Source organism: Heterocephalus glaber, unplaced genomic scaffold (genome assembly GCF_053883595.1).
Source record: "Heterocephalus glaber isolate CG9 unplaced genomic scaffold, H.glaber_assembly_v1.0 deba00001442, whole genome shotgun sequence".
Taxonomy (NCBI): domain Eukaryota; kingdom Metazoa; phylum Chordata; class Mammalia; order Rodentia; family Bathyergidae; genus Heterocephalus; species Heterocephalus glaber.
The window spans coordinates 1737554-1752897 of NW_028258296.1; the positions used below are offsets into that span (position 1 = coordinate 1737554).

The window sequence follows — 15344 nt, forward strand, 5'->3', positions numbered from 1 at the left end:
TGTCACTGAAATTTGTGCAAAATGGCCTAATTTGCTAAATGAAACCTGAGAAGTGGTACAGGGTTAGGGGTTACTTTATCCTTTATGTCTGCCCTCCTTCCTCTTTTGATAGTAGTCACTTCCGTGTGAGTCTCTATTCTTAACTCCTGGCCTTTTCTTAGTTACCTCGCTCCCCTGAATTTGGGGGAGCTGGACTTGGCCCTGCCCTGGCATGCTAGGCGAGTGCTCTACCAATGAGCTGTGTACCCAGCTTCAAATCCACTTTTGAGGTTATTCCTTCTGACTCTTCACCTAACCCTTTTGGTCCGATGGAGGCTCATCTTTCAGTGACTTGGTCTTTTGTGTTGCTGTAGCTAAGAGGGAGTTGAGATAGTAACTGCCTGTTCTTGCAGTGAGCTCAGTGGGGAAAGTGGCCATCACCAAGTTAAGGAGACTTGGACAAGCACAAGCGACGGCAGGGGATTAAATCTGGTCAGTCTTTAAGTGACTTATGTAACTCCTCAGTAGGTAAAAGCGTTAGCAGCAGTACCGTTCTGTAAGCTACAACACTGCACAAAAACATTGTTCTGGACACTTGCAGAAATCAAAGTGCACTGTCTACCAAGCAACTGTATTTTAAATTTTCTGTATTATCTATTTACATGAAGTTACAGTTTTAAATAAATTAGTTGATTGAGTAACAGCTATTTTACTTCTTACATGTGCCGTGTGACTTCTCATTTAACTAGTAGATTAAAAAGAATAAACTCTTGCTCTGTCTTTATGGTGATATAAAAGAGTCTTAAGGCAGATTTCTAATTTTTTGGTTTAAATGACTGGTACTGGGTATGGAGTGCACATTTGTAATCCCAGCCACTCAGGACGCTAAGGAAGAATTCTAAGTTTGAGACCAGCCTAGGCAACCTGGACCATGTCTCAAACTGAAAACTAAGGCCTGAGGATCTAGCCAGCGCTCCCTAGATTTAATCACCAGTACCACCAGAACAAAACAATACCAAAAAAACTCATGACTGGCTATTTAACTCGAAACTCCTAACAAGACAAAGCTATAAAGGTCAAGCTAGCTAACCGTTCTTGATCATTTACAGATAAAAGTTTTATTTTGGGGGGGGGGTTATCTCAATGAAAAATAAGATTTCACAAAACAGCAGTATCTGTGTATACTCATTAATTCATTTATTCCATTTGGGTTCTTTGGGCCTACAAAGTGACTCTCAATTTTGATTTTCATTTTGCTAATTTTGGAGTTATTTTGGTGGTACTGGGAACGAAACCCTGGGGCACTCTACCCCTGAACTACACTGCCAGCCTTTTAAAATGTTTTTATTTTGATACAGGTCTTGGCTAAATTGTTCAGGCTGGTCTCTTTCCTTAGCCTCCCAAACAGCCGGGATTTTAGGCCTGTACCACTTGCTCAGCTCTCTTGGAACTAGTTCTAGAACAACTCAACTTACTCTCTGCCTCTTTCAATAAAGAAAAAATGTAAAAGTCCCACTCACTGAAGTTAGTGTAAACATTCACATGTTTAATAGTACCTTGAAAATTAGCAATACTACATTTAAAATGGTTCCAAAATGAATCTATAAATGGTAATATAAATTAAAAAATATGGACTTAAAAGTAAATAAATTTAACATTAGCTATGGTATAAATAATGGTAAATGTATAGTGTACCTTTGAATCATTAAAATGTCTTTTTAAAAAAGATAACAGTATGTTCCAGAATGTTAGAAACCATCGCCATGATCCTCAAACTAAAACTCTACATTTGATGTCTTTTTGGCATTCTTCAACGAGTGAACCAATGCTGTAACTTCAGAGTAACATCCCAAGTTCTGTTTTTCAATAGATCTTAACTTCTCACATTCAGTGTTGAATACATGGCTCTTTTCAAATGAACAGAACAAGCGCATTTAATTTTAGAGGTCCATTTTGCGAAGGCTTATTCGACTGAAGGAATCTCTGGAGAAAAAAATTAGAAGATAAAGTTAGAAGAAAACAAGAAGAGTACCACACTTTGCAAAAAAAAATTTCTGTGTATACCTTTACGATGTTTTACATGCTTTTTTCTTCCAGAGTTATCGCAAATGTTTTGCCATGAATTTTTATTATCTTTGAAGTCAGATGCTCATTCTACATATTCTGCCTTATATGTCCTGGTTTACAGATTATAGATCAGAAATACAGTAACCACTTGGCCAAGACTATCCATTGCTTATGCATTTGTCTAAAAGGTGCTATATCTATGATAAATAAGACAAGGACTATGATAACAGGAGAGATTTGGGGAGAAACTTTGGGATCACTAAGTGGCAAAAGTCAGGTGTTTCTTTAGAATACTAAATTTTGAGTCTTAAACCAGTGGTTTCCAAAACTTTGTCTCAGATTCTTTTTTGTTTTTGTTTTTTTGGTACTGGGGATTGAACTCAGGACTTTGTGCTTTCAAGGCAGGCCACAGAACCACTGAGCTAAATCCCCGGCCCTGTCTCAGATTTTTTTTACATTCTTAGAAATTATTGAAGAGCCCAGGAAACTTGCTTATGTAAATATATGTATCGATATTTACCATATTTGAAATTAAATGGAAAGACGTAATTTTACCAAATAACTAATGAGTTGTGTTACTATATTAATAATAACTTGAAGGAATCTTAGCGACACTCATGTATACTGACTGGACTGACAGAGATGCAGATTCTCCTGTCTGCCTCTACACTCAGTCTTTCCTGTATCACATCGCACATGGAAAAAGCCAAATCATACTTGCTTTAATATGAAATAAGTTTTGACCAGGAAACTCCCGGAAGCGTCTTGGGGACTCCTCTCTGTGGGTCACAGAGCACATGCAGAACCACTGTCTTCAGACCTACGAGACCTACTACTAATGACATTCCAGGTTTTATAATTTCAAGAAATTTTTATTTTCTAAATTCTTAAGACTGGGAGGGTTGATATTCTTTTTTTTTGGTACCGGGGCAGGCGGCAGAACCACTGAGCTAAATCCCTGGCCCTGATATTCTTCAAATACCTTTTAAGGTATTTTCCTTTGCTCTTGGGTTGGTTTCTTTGGCTTGTCCTTCCTGCCATTAAGCTTAAGACATGAGCCTTAATATCCCCAGGACAGGAAAGGGTAGGCACAAAGAGATCACACTCCACTTTGAATCACAGTTTTTTGAGGGTTCCAGTGAAAACTGCAGTTTTGAAAGCTATATACTGTTCAACAAGAAAAGGGTTTTTGTAAATTCCCAAAATCTATCTGCAAATATGAACTGAAGCTTAAGTTGGGCATGGGAGCGAGTGCACACCTGGAATCCCAGATTGCAGAGGCTGAGGCAGGATTTGCAAGTTCAAGGCCAGCTTGGGCAACACAGCAATTTAGTGACTCAGCAAGACCCTGTCTCAAAAAAGGACTGGCGAAGTGGGAGGGGCAGGGGAAAGGACGGAAGGGAAAGGAATAAATATGAGATAAGGGAAAAAGCAGAAAGAAGTCTCTGTAAATAGGGAGGGTGGAGGGGTTGAAAAGAGGGCAGGGGCAGGGGAAAAAATAAGAACCCAGATGTATGTGTACAGGTGCAAGTTCCCAATGACGAATGTCACTGTACTGTATCCCTGAAACGCACCAATAAACTTAATGACAACAAAAAAGGACTGCTGATGTAGCTCAGGGCAAAGGCTCTAGGTTCAGCCCCCAATATGGCTAAATAAATAGATCAGTAGCGGTCTGGGATGTAGCTCAATGGTAGAGTGCTTCCCTAGCATGCTTGAGGGCCTGGGCTCAGTCCCCGATACTGCAAAAAACAACCGCAAAACAACGGAAGCTCAGAGGACTGGCCATGACGTGATCGCAGACAGCCGCAGAACCGAGGGTCTGGGTAAGGGAGCGTCTCAGACAGGAAGGACAGGGGTTCCACGGACACCAGTCAGAGCAGCAGGCAGAGACCGGCCTGGGCAACCTGAGGATGACAGGGACCCGACGGCTGCCTGGTGGGATGGCAAGAGTGAGGGACGAGAGTGACCTCCCCTGGGGATTCTACGAGGACAGCTCCTTCTGCGGGGCCTCAGGTCAGCTGCACCAGGCTCTGAAATAGCCCTGGGTGCGCCTGCCCTGCAGGCCAGGGAAGAGATGCAGGTGGCTCGCCCCTCCCCGCGGGGCCACAGCACAGCAGGCACAGGGAGACACTTCTGAATGGATGTGTGAGTAAATTTTTCCACAGGTCTCAAAGTAGGAGCACATGGGACCACCGAAGCACAGGGACTAATTCCCGGGTGATGAAACAACTACTTTAACTTTCTTATGCAGTGTAGAATACCCTGCAGCTACATTCTGGGTTGTTTTTTTTTTTTGGTACCAGGGATTGAACTCGGGACCTTGTGCTTGCGAGGCAGGCGGCAGAACCACTGAGCTAAATCCCCGGCCCTACATTCTGTTTTTATATAAACAGCTCCAACAGCCTTCCAAACACACGTTACTCTTACTGTTAGTCCCAAGAAAATGGTGTTAAGACAGCAGTGCCACAGTAATGTAACAGTTGTATGGACATCTGATTTTGAAATGCAGAAAATGCAGTTTATTTTTAGCAGATTATGTCCTTCCCAGAAGTCAGATACTAAAAAGCCCAACACTGGCCACTGCCCTAGAACTCTATCTGTAATGCCATTTAGTCCTAACAACCTTTTCAACACAAGCAGTCATTTCATTAGACAGATGAAAAATCTAAAAAGCAGACTAAATTACCTGCTCAAGTAGAACTAGGATTCAGTTGTAGAAAACTCCAAGTTGTTTCCATTTCTATTTTGCCAACACTTAAAAAATGAAGAAAACTATGTGTACTATTTACAGTCACAGCTAAGGAAATGATACATGTTAGTGAATTTTCCCACAAAAGTACCAGAAAGTATGATTTTTTTCTTTTGATAAAGGATCTCACTATGTAGCTCAGGCTGCCCTTAAACTCACAATTTGCCCACCTCAGCCTCTCAAAAGGTGGGATTACAGATGTGTGCCCTGACATCTGCCTACGCTGGGACTTTAAAAGGAATAGTTTTAGGCCAGACATAAAGTGCTACTCCAGGTCATATGTGTGTTGCGACTCTGACTAAAAGAAGAACTGACTTCTATCTCCCCGGCTGATAGATGTATAGCAGGCAAAAGACTTACACTAGCTTCACCTGTTTGGTTCCAGGGGAAAAATACATGAAGCCATATAATAAAAGTTACTCTAATCCACTATTAAAACAGTTCAATCCAGTTTTATTTTTCTAAAGACCTCTGCATTAAGAGAAAAAATAGGCGTACCTGTGGCAGGTGACAGGCAACACTGCCTTGTACAGCTGAGGGATCTTCCTGTTTATCAGTGGCTGCAGAGCCTCCTTAAGGCGATGGTAGTTCCTCTCCAGCTCCCTCTGATACTCCTTCTGGTCAGGCCCGATTAAGCTCTTATTCTTTCTTAAGGCATCCTCACACCTGGGGGCCAGGAACATGTTACCAAGAAACTTCTCCCAGCAGAGCTGCTGGGCTTGGTGCCACACACACACACAAACACACACACACACACTCGCACGCATGCTTACACGCATGCTTGAAGGACAGTCAGGCTTTCAGCTGAAGGTTAAATAAGCCTTTTATTTTAGATTTAAGACAGGGAATGAACAGATGACCGAGTTCCTTTAAAATCTAATAAACACTTTCAGTTTTCTCTAAATTGAAAATGACATATTTCAATTGTTCATTCTGAAGCCCCTTTTGATATCACTGCCAGACTGGAGCTCATCAAGGGAAGCACTCACACCCACCGCCGGCACCACTGGCGCCTCTGCTCAAACACGTTTTCCTAAATGAACAGATCTGGATGGTAAGCCTTTGTCCAGCTTATTGAAGTAATTAAGAAAAATATCTGGATCTCAACAGATGAAGGAAGAAAGGCTATTTTTTTTAAAAACCACATACCCGTATTTGTGGGATGCAGCTAAAGTGATGCCTAGGAAAAGCCCTAAAGGCTTGTATTAGAAAAGAAGGCTAAAACTGAAGAGCAAGCACTTTAGAAAGAACAGACTAAACTCAAAGTGTACGGAAGGAAATAAAATCTAAAAGTATGATACAGTATCACGAAGTGGAATGCATGTCTGTAGTCCCAGATACTTGAGAGCTGAGGCAGGACTGCTTGAGCCCAAAAGTTCAGTGCCAGGCTGGGGAACCACAGCAAGACTTCATCTCTTAAAAATATATATATAAAAATGGAAAATTAGTTATTTAATAAAAACTTTAAAAATACAAATTTTTATCAATATTAAGTAAGAGAAGGTCAAATTATGCCCTACTGGATATTTAAAATGTGAAATACAGCAAAGGTTTAAAAAGTTGTAGAAGATATTATATACAATTTAATGTAAAAGAAACTAAAATCATGTTTTTCTAGATAAATATAGCAAAAGAGAATAAGGAAAAATGCAAGTAATCCTAAAACCATCAAACAAGTTGAGTCAGTTATGTCCAAAATCTACCCACAAAGAACATATTAGCATGCAAATTCTACTAAGCATTCTAGAGAAAAGGCTAACTTAACAAATGCTGCAGAGTACAATAGAAACTAACCCCTCATGTTGGAGAAAAAGGACCTTTGCAGAGGAGTTCTCAACTCATTTTGCAAGGCTGAGATACAAAAACCTAATGAGGATGATGAGAGAACAAAACAAAACAAAACGAAAGGAAACGAAACTGTGTATGAGACAGGAGGGTCACGGAGTTTGAGCCCAGCCTGGGTAACTTTGAAAAACAATGGGGGGGGGGGCGTATAGCTCAGTGTGAAGGCCCAGGCTCAATTCCCAGTACCACCACCAAACAAATAAACTCTAGCTCACCCAAACACGTGATTTCAAAACTCCCTAAGTAAGAGGAAACAGTTCTACCAAGGCAAGTGGTAACTAAGCAGATGTGAATTTAGTCCATAATCACACACCATTATACACCTACTAGACTGGTAAACGGTAAAAGTGTTAGATCATATCAAATATAGGTGAAGATATACAATAACATTACCAGAAACTCAAACACTACTGGAAAATTTGGCTTACATACTCTGGAAAAAGTATGGCATCAGCTGGTTGAAGATGAACCTATGAGCCAGCAGTACTACTGTCAGGTATAAACCTGGAGAATCTCCTGTGCATAAACATCCAGAAACAGGTAGTCCAATGTTTTCCCTTTGTAACTAAAATAATGTAAAACTACACTGTTGTTTTGGATACAATAGTTTCTGATAGAAATATAAGAGGCAACAAAACAAATGCTAAGAAATTCAGTGTGCCAGTTACCTCTGAAGGAAGGGAGGGAGATAATATTGGAGCTTCTGAAACTGAATGGAAGGTACAAGACCTTTTCCTTCCTATTCTTTAATAGCAAATGTTAGAAATAGCACTTTTTCAATCTATACAAGATTTGATGAAAACAAGCTTTTAAAGACAAACTCAAAAGCATAAAAAAATAAACACATGGAAAAGTACCGTTTTTAGTAATAAAAGCAAACTGAACTATCACATAAAATTTACACAAGATACCCTGCTTACCTATAAGGCATGAAAGCCAGTGTACCCCCTGATAGTGCTAACTGAGAAGCCTTCTGCACTGTGCTCACAGGTGAAGAGCGATAAAGACGTCTCTCTACTTGGCCTGGTAATTTCATAGTGGGAATTTTAATTCAACAACAACAACAAAAAGGTCTTGCCTCACAAGCACAAGGTCCCAAGTTCAATCCCCAGTACCAAAAGAAAAGAAAGAAAAAAGAAAAACGATCAACTGTGGTACAAACTACTCCACACACAAATTCAATTTCAACTTAAAAAGCAGGAATACAGAAGATTAAAGTAATTTGAAAAAATATAACCATTACAATAATAGTACTTTAATTGAACAATAAGAATTTAAGCTTTACATGTATGTAATGACAACTATGATAAAATATATATGCATATTGGCACAAAAATGAATGGTAATCATGAAAACAATGTAGTAATAGCTATAAATTTCTTTGTAAGGTTTATATTATATAGTGGTTTTTTGGGTTAACTTTACTTTCTGCTTTTTTTGGAACTTAGGAGAAAAAAATGTTCTGTACAGGCAATAACACTCAAGGAGACCCAGTGACTACAGGAATTCATGATAGTAAAGTAAATATATGCAAAAAGACATCTGTTTAGAATTGTAGTTATGATAAAATGTCCCCAAACAATACCAAGATCGAAGGGCACCCATCAATGCAGGTCTATGAGCTAATGAATTCCGAACTGTGCCATGGTCATCACCTGGCTCACAAAGACAGCAGGGTTTATTTTGTGGCATTAAACCTCCCAAGTGATAAAAATTAACCCTGGAAATCAATCAATTCTGTAAGTGGGAAACAGGTTTCTTTTACTACCAGAAGTCATCTGTTCCATATATTAGGAGCTATGTTTCATTTCCTAAAACCAATACTATGAGGCCACCTAGCTTCTGCACTGTAAAGGGAACAATCAACACAGTGAAGAGGCAACTGACTGAAGGAGAGAAAATGTTTACAAACTACACATGTGACATGGAATAAAAAACCAGAGTAGGCAAAGAGCTAAAAACAATTCAATACCTGAAAACCTCTTACTTAAAAATGGACAACAGGGCTGGGGATTTAGCTCAATGGTTCTGCCGCCTGCCTTGTAAACGCAAGGACCGATCCCCAGTACAAAAAAAAAGGCCGAGGATTTAGCTCAGTGGTTACGCCGCCTGGCTCAAGAGCGTAAAGAGCCAAGTTCGATCCTTGGTACCAAAAAAAAAAAAAAAAAAAGGACAACAGACCTAATAGGTATTTATCTGAAAAAAAGACATACAAATGGCCAATAAGTACATGAAAAAATGGGCAACATCACTATCATCAGGGAAGTGCAAATCAAAACCAGAGCGAGTTGGCACCTCACTCCATTCAAGATGGGTGTTCTAAAAGGACAAAAGATAACAAGTGCTGGAGATCCTGGCAGAAAGTAAACTAGTACAGCCACGACGGAAAGCTGCTCCTGATCCAGTAATCCCACTCCTGGGTGTACGTGCAAGGCAAAGGAAGTCAGTCTACGGGAGGGACCGCTGCACTGCCGTGTTTGCTACAGCACTGCTCACTCTTAATGGCCAAGGATGGACCACGGAAAGGATGGAAAGGATGAACAAACATGGCCCAGAGTCCGGCCACTGCGACAACACAGGTGGAACTGGAGATGGTGTTCAGTGAAGAGGACAGGCAGAGTGACATGCGTCACATGGCCACACTTGTATGTGGAGTCTCAGAACAGAACAGTGGTCCCCAGAGGCCTGGCGCATGCGGAGTCTCTTCAGGGTGACTGCCATAATGGACTGTGTACAGGCGCTCCTTGGTTAAAGAGCAACTTGCCGGCCTGCGACTAGGTTGTTATATGAACTGGTCGCTAAAGTGAGGAATTGCATGTAGGATGCACATTACAATATTTAGAACAAAGAAATGGCCAAAGGAAATTCCAACTTGATGACTTTGCTTTATGTGCACATCTCTTACACGCAGCACTGTAATGGGTAACCAAACATAAATCTACAGTACTGTACAGGCAGCAAAAATTACTGTACTGTATAAGTGAGGTGCACTGCACAAAAAAAAGACAGAGGCTCTATAAACAAGATGTGCAAAACTGCACAAAGAAAGAAATGGGTCGTAAGTCCAGACAGATGTCAAACAGGTAGGTCATTAAACAAGGAACATCTGTATTTCAAAAAGCTGGAAGAAAGGATTTGAATGTTTTCACCATAAAGAAATGACGAATGTTTGAGAGGATAGTTCTTGAACATATACAATGTATACATGTATCAAAACTGCACAGTACCCCAGGAATATGTATCATTTGTATCTTTTTATGTCTTAGTTAAAAAATTAAGTACAAAAATTATATTATAAAATCTCAGACATCTGAAAAAGCTTTTCAAAGGTTTTTTTTTAGATGTTTACTATGTTTAAGTAGGAGAAACTCACAGCAATTTGTGATAACTAATGCAGTGAGAACAAAGGAAATACCATTTCAGGTTAAACAAGTTAGCATTAACCATATTCTTCAGATAACAAAACTAAAGTAAAGTTATCTCTGCCATTAATAAACTCATTCAATCCAATGATTTGATAAGAGAAACCCATAATTCATAATTTGGTAAGAGAAACTATAGGAAGAAGTCAAGCTGGGCTCTGACGGTAGTTGTGATGGTACTTAACCTGTGACAAGCAGTCACTGAGGACACAGATGATTATTTAATCTCACCACCATCTCCTCTCCCAGGCTTTTTGACTTAGAATCCTCATGGTTTCAGCCTCCTAGGTCCTTATCAAATGTGTGAAATCTTGCCAAGTTGAATTAATCACTTCCTTTTATGTCATTACAGAGTCAGTAAAGCAGGAATCAAGCATCCAGTTGATGACCATTATTTATTTTGCAGTACCAGGATTGAACCCTAGGATGACAAATCTGAGCCTAGCATGGGCAATTTAGCAACTCAGTGAAAACCTGTCTTGAAATAAAAATAAAAAAGGTCTGGGGATGTAGCTCAGTTTTACAGTCCTGGGTTCAATCCCAAGTACTGCAAAAATAAATGAATGAGTGAATAAATACAAATTAAAAGTACGGCATTACAGAGTATGGGAGTAGGTACACAGTTAAAGAACAGTGACTTCTAAGCAGAGCGTTTCCCACTCTGCTTCTCTGAATGTTCCCTTTCCAACAGCCCCTCAGGCCTGCGCTTCACTCTGGGACCGGACACTCTCAATGTGCAGGAGCCTTGCATACCTTTTAGTGAAATCTTTGAAGCAGAGTCGCAGTTTATTATGGTGTCTGAAAAGCTTGGGGTCACTGGGTATGTCAGACAGGAAAACCTGGGCAACTTCCAAAGGCCCCTACAAAATAAGAAAATAATACTGAAAGTGTGTTTTTGTCTTCTCTAAGATCACGCAGACAGAGGTGCCCACAACTTCAGGACTGTGCTGGCTGCATTACCCATACCGCACATGTGTCTATGCCAGCACTAAAGCTCTTCAGAGACAGACCGCTTCCGGTTTCCTAATTTCAACGTTTATATGTTTGCCAGCTGCAATTAGACAACTTATTAGCTCATTATTCAAAGAAGCTGAGTAGGTGCTCAAGGACTCACAACCTGCCTACCGACCGACCGACCTACCATGTCCATTCACACATAACCTTGTGCTTTATGTAATTTACCCTTGAGGTACAAACTGTCCAGATCCCACAGCTCTGAGCCAAGCCCGCAGATCACCTGACCTTGCTTTGCTGAAAGAGCTCCCTTGTCACGCCTACATACCTCCCTGACACTGTAAGCTGGAGGACATAACGGAGACAGCTTCTAATGTTCACATGACAGAACAGTATCTCCTACATACTGTTACTATTACAATTATCAAAACTATTCCACATCACTTATTTAATCCTCTGAACTTGTGAAAAACATTGGAGATGATATCAGTGGGAATCTAAGATGGTAGAGGTTTATCTGTCCATACACAACCCTCCATTTTTTAGTATACCGTTTCACAGAAAGGTTACTTCAAGTGATTTAATTCCTTTTTTTGGTACTGGGGATCGAACTCGGGACCTTGCACCTGCAAGGCAGGCAGTGGTGGAACCACTGAGCTAAATCCCCAGTCCTAATTCCTTTTTAATAGAATGTATAAAAACAGAAAGACAGAAAATACAGTAGAGAGAAGGCAGGAATAAAAATCTTAACAATTGAGATTTTACTGAACAACTTCTGCTCTTCACTTGCCTTCATGTATTCTTTAGCACAGGCCCTTCTCACTGTAGCTACTACATACTTGCAATTTTTTTGGTAAGATTCAGTAATGAAGTTATCACAAGTCCTATTTATACCTAAGCCACACAGTGCTAGCAAAGGGCACTCACCTGATTCACCGTTGTCCCTACAGATCCCTGGAGAACCATCTGAAGCATTTTAGGGTCTGCCGGATCCTGATGTGTCGCAAACGCCAGCTCCTGGGTCTTTTTCTGCATGTCTTCTATAGCAACTTCAGTGGGCGTCAAAATGACCTGAGTAAAACAGCAGCTCTCAGGCCAGTGGGTTGCCTGAAAACTGCTGTATAAAAGGGCTTTATATCATCGATGAAAATGAGAAAGAATGGGGAACAATTATGAGCTTTTATGTAACAATGAAATTCCAAACTGGATCCCTAAGTTTGTACAAGCCAGAAAAGAAAACAGACCTTAAAAGCATAAATTAAGGATGAACTGGAAGAATAAAAAGACACCAGAAATGACTCCAAATAGGTAAAGTTCTAGATGGCCCCGTGTGAGGGATGGTACACATTTCTGCAGCACCCATGCTGCAGCCGCATGGCCTGCTTGTATTTACCCAGCTGACGACGACTCCCCTATTTACAGACTCACCTCTTCTTTGTGGGTGACATTGACCCTCGTTTTAATGTAAGGAAAGGCATGAGAGGTGGTCAGAATGGTCTTCCTCTTAAACTGCTCATGAAGTTCACCGTGGGCACGGCCATCTAAAGTGAAGGGCGTACAGTACATGAAACGGCGAAGATTATAATTTTTGTCAAAATACGTGATTCGGTCCTTCATTTCGTACGTGTCAAAGTACGGCTCCACGTAGGTAATCTGAATGTATGCCTGGAGGGAAAGGAGAGAGTCCTTCACTTCCTCACTGTTCAGCCATCATTCAGGATTTCTCAAGCAAAACTGCAGACGTCTCAAAGCTGTGCCTGTGTGTCACCGTCCCATCAACCCTACCTTGTTAGGATCTAATTTACACTTGTCCACGGGATTAGAGTCTTTGATCACTTCAACCACATCCTCTCCAAATCTTTCTCCATAAAATCCCTGCAGTAAAGACAAAGAAATCTTTTACATGAAGTTAGCAGGATTAGTAAAGAGAGCAGCCTTCTGAGCAAAATTTGGGGATTTAGTAAATATTATCAATTGTTACAAAGTAATAATAATTTACTTATTTTAATACATATTTATTTGATATTATTCCCAGCCATGTACTTTAACACAAAATAAAACAAAAGAACAATTGTCACCAGTAAAAACACAGGACTCCATGAGGGGGTCTCCAAAAGAATCACAGAGGGAATGGAACACAAAGAGGAAGCAGCTCCATGTCTGATGCACAGGATGATACTTTCACTGAGTCTGATGTGACCTGCTTGCTTACAGACCATAATCAATGAATGCACATTTATTTCTATGAATGATTTAAAGTAACATTCCAGAATTTTCAACCAGGCATGGAGGTGCACGGCTACAATCCTAGCACTTGGGAGGCTCAGGCAGGAGGGTCACTGTGAGCTCAAGAACAACCTGCGCTACACAGTGAGAAGAAGGCCAGCTTGAAGAGCACAGTGAGACCCTGTCTCAAAAAAAAAAAAAGAAATCCAGAATTTTCAAATAAAAACACTGATCTGTTGTGGTTGTGCAGTTTTGGCTTTTGACTTTTAGACTTTCCCACGCAACTGAGAGGAAGCACCACGAGGTCAGAACACTCAGAAGGAAGAACTAACTCTGAGCTGTCAAAGAGAGCCGTCCACTGCGGCCTCAAGGCACATTCTGTAACTGCCTCTGTCTCAGAGTTTCCCAAGACTCACAGAGCTCCTGAAAAGTAAAGGCACAGTTTGAGTCAGGCTGTGAACGCTGAGCCCTAGAAAGTCCTCAGCGAGACGGGACATTCAGGGACCAACCACCGTGGGGTGGAAGCAAGCCTGCATACTGCCCCTGCCTGTAGCCTGACTCGCGGGGCCCCAGTCTGGCCCCCAGACCTCTTCCCTACACCCCTATGCTTCTGGCCCAGGCACCGCACAGGGAAGGGTCAGGGAAGGATCAGAAAAGTGTAACAGAGAAGCTCAGTCAGCCTGGTAAGTATGAGAATAGACCCTTCAGGGTGAAAATGAGGAAGTTATAAAGGCCAGGGGATTCTAGGAAGTGTTAAAAGTCATCTTGCTCGGCACTAGTTAAGCCAAAGAGGTAATTGGGTCAAAAATTTCCCAGGGTTCTGCTTCTACTTCCATTGCTTGCTGTTACTTAATTCACTGCGTCTCTTTCTACAAAATGTGGATAATCAAGAGATTTCATCAACACGACCAATCAGAGTAATTCTGAAGGACGGAAGAATTTCTTGATACTTTTTTTTTTGGTACCAGGGATCGAACTCGGGACCTTGCATTTGCAAGGCAGGCGGTGGAACCACTGAACTAAATCCCTTAAAAATTTCTAAAATATATGTGAGGCCAGGAGTGGCAGAATTCACCTGTAACATCAGCATTCGGGAGGCTGAGGCAGGAAGATTGCAAGTTTGAACCCAAAGTGGGCAATTTAGTGACTTAGCAAGACTCTGTCTCCAAATGAAAAATAAAAAATGGGCTGGGGATGCAGCTTAGTGGGAAGGCCCTGAATTCAATATCCATCAATGTCTATCCCTGTGCAAAGCATGAAAATAGAGCCCTGAAAAATACAGTTAACAATATTTGAAGGCAGGCATGGTGGTGCATGTCTACAATCCCAATACTTGGGAGGCTGAGGCAGGAGGATCACCATTCAAGGCCAGCCTGGGCTTCACAGTGAGTTCAAGGCTAGCCTGAACTACATAGTAAGACCCTGCCTCAAAACAACAACAACGTTATTTTACTCTCGCCATAAAATATATTTTTAAAGTATTATTGTGCCTATCAGAAATCCCTGTACTCCTAAGGAGTGTTTATTTGGTAGGATCATGCACACTAAACGATTCACTCCAGATCTGAAAGTCTACTCATTCCAGAGAACACACACTAAAGAGGACATGTTATGAACCACACAGCATTCACCTCCAATCTGTGAGATATCTCAGCAAGTTTGGTTATTGCAGGCTCCTTGTAAACAAATTCCTGTTCATCCAAATCCCCGAACTTGGTTCCATAAAAACCAACGCGAAAATAGGTGCCGAACATCCGCTTACCATCCTAGGTTTAGGAAAATGAAGAAACTTTAATGTAAGGTCTTTCTGGTTTTCACATTATGCTTAGATTGGTATAGTATAAAATCTCTAAAACACTGTAAAAAGTTTTTGTTCAAAATTATATTTTCATCTTTCAAATGAAAGTTAAAAACAAAGTAAACAGTATTTTTCTCATGACTTCTAACAAACATTATGCAACAAGGGCTTTTACCACGTGACTGAGTCACACATGATATATTTTTCAGAGTTTTTTTTGGTACTGGGGATCAAACTTGGGACCTTGCACTTGCAAGGCAGGCAGCGTTCAGAACCATTGAGCTAAATCCCTGGCCCCTTT

General features: G+C 40.8%; 1 protein-coding gene across 16 annotated transcripts in view; it reads right to left on the minus strand.

Moving 5' to 3' along the window:
- Window positions 1-1504: 1504 nt before the first annotated feature.
- Dock7 (dedicator of cytokinesis 7) overlaps window positions 1505-15344 on the minus strand; it is a 198422-nt gene continuing 184582 nt past the window's right edge. For 6 of the 16 annotated variants that reach the window (XM_021255640.2, XM_021255639.2, XM_021255638.2 and 3 more), the window contains 8 exons: window positions 14877-15002; window positions 12805-12894; window positions 12448-12684; window positions 11947-12090; window positions 10819-10925; window positions 5297-5464; window positions 4736-4803; window positions 1776-1962 (listed from right to left, as the gene is read on the minus strand). In XM_021255640.2, the coding sequence (XP_021111299.1) occupies window positions 4740-4803; window positions 5297-5464; window positions 10819-10925; window positions 11947-12090; window positions 12448-12684; window positions 12805-12894; window positions 14877-15002 (936 nt within the window). In that variant the 3' untranslated portion in view covers window positions 1776-1962; window positions 4736-4739. Of the gene's footprint in view, window positions 1963-4735; window positions 4804-5296; window positions 5465-10818; window positions 10926-11946; window positions 12091-12447; window positions 12685-12804; window positions 12895-14876; window positions 15012-15344 lie in introns of those variants that run through there. The other 10 variants (XM_021255642.2, XM_087212805.1, XM_021255636.2 and 7 more) reach the window with 5 other exon arrangements.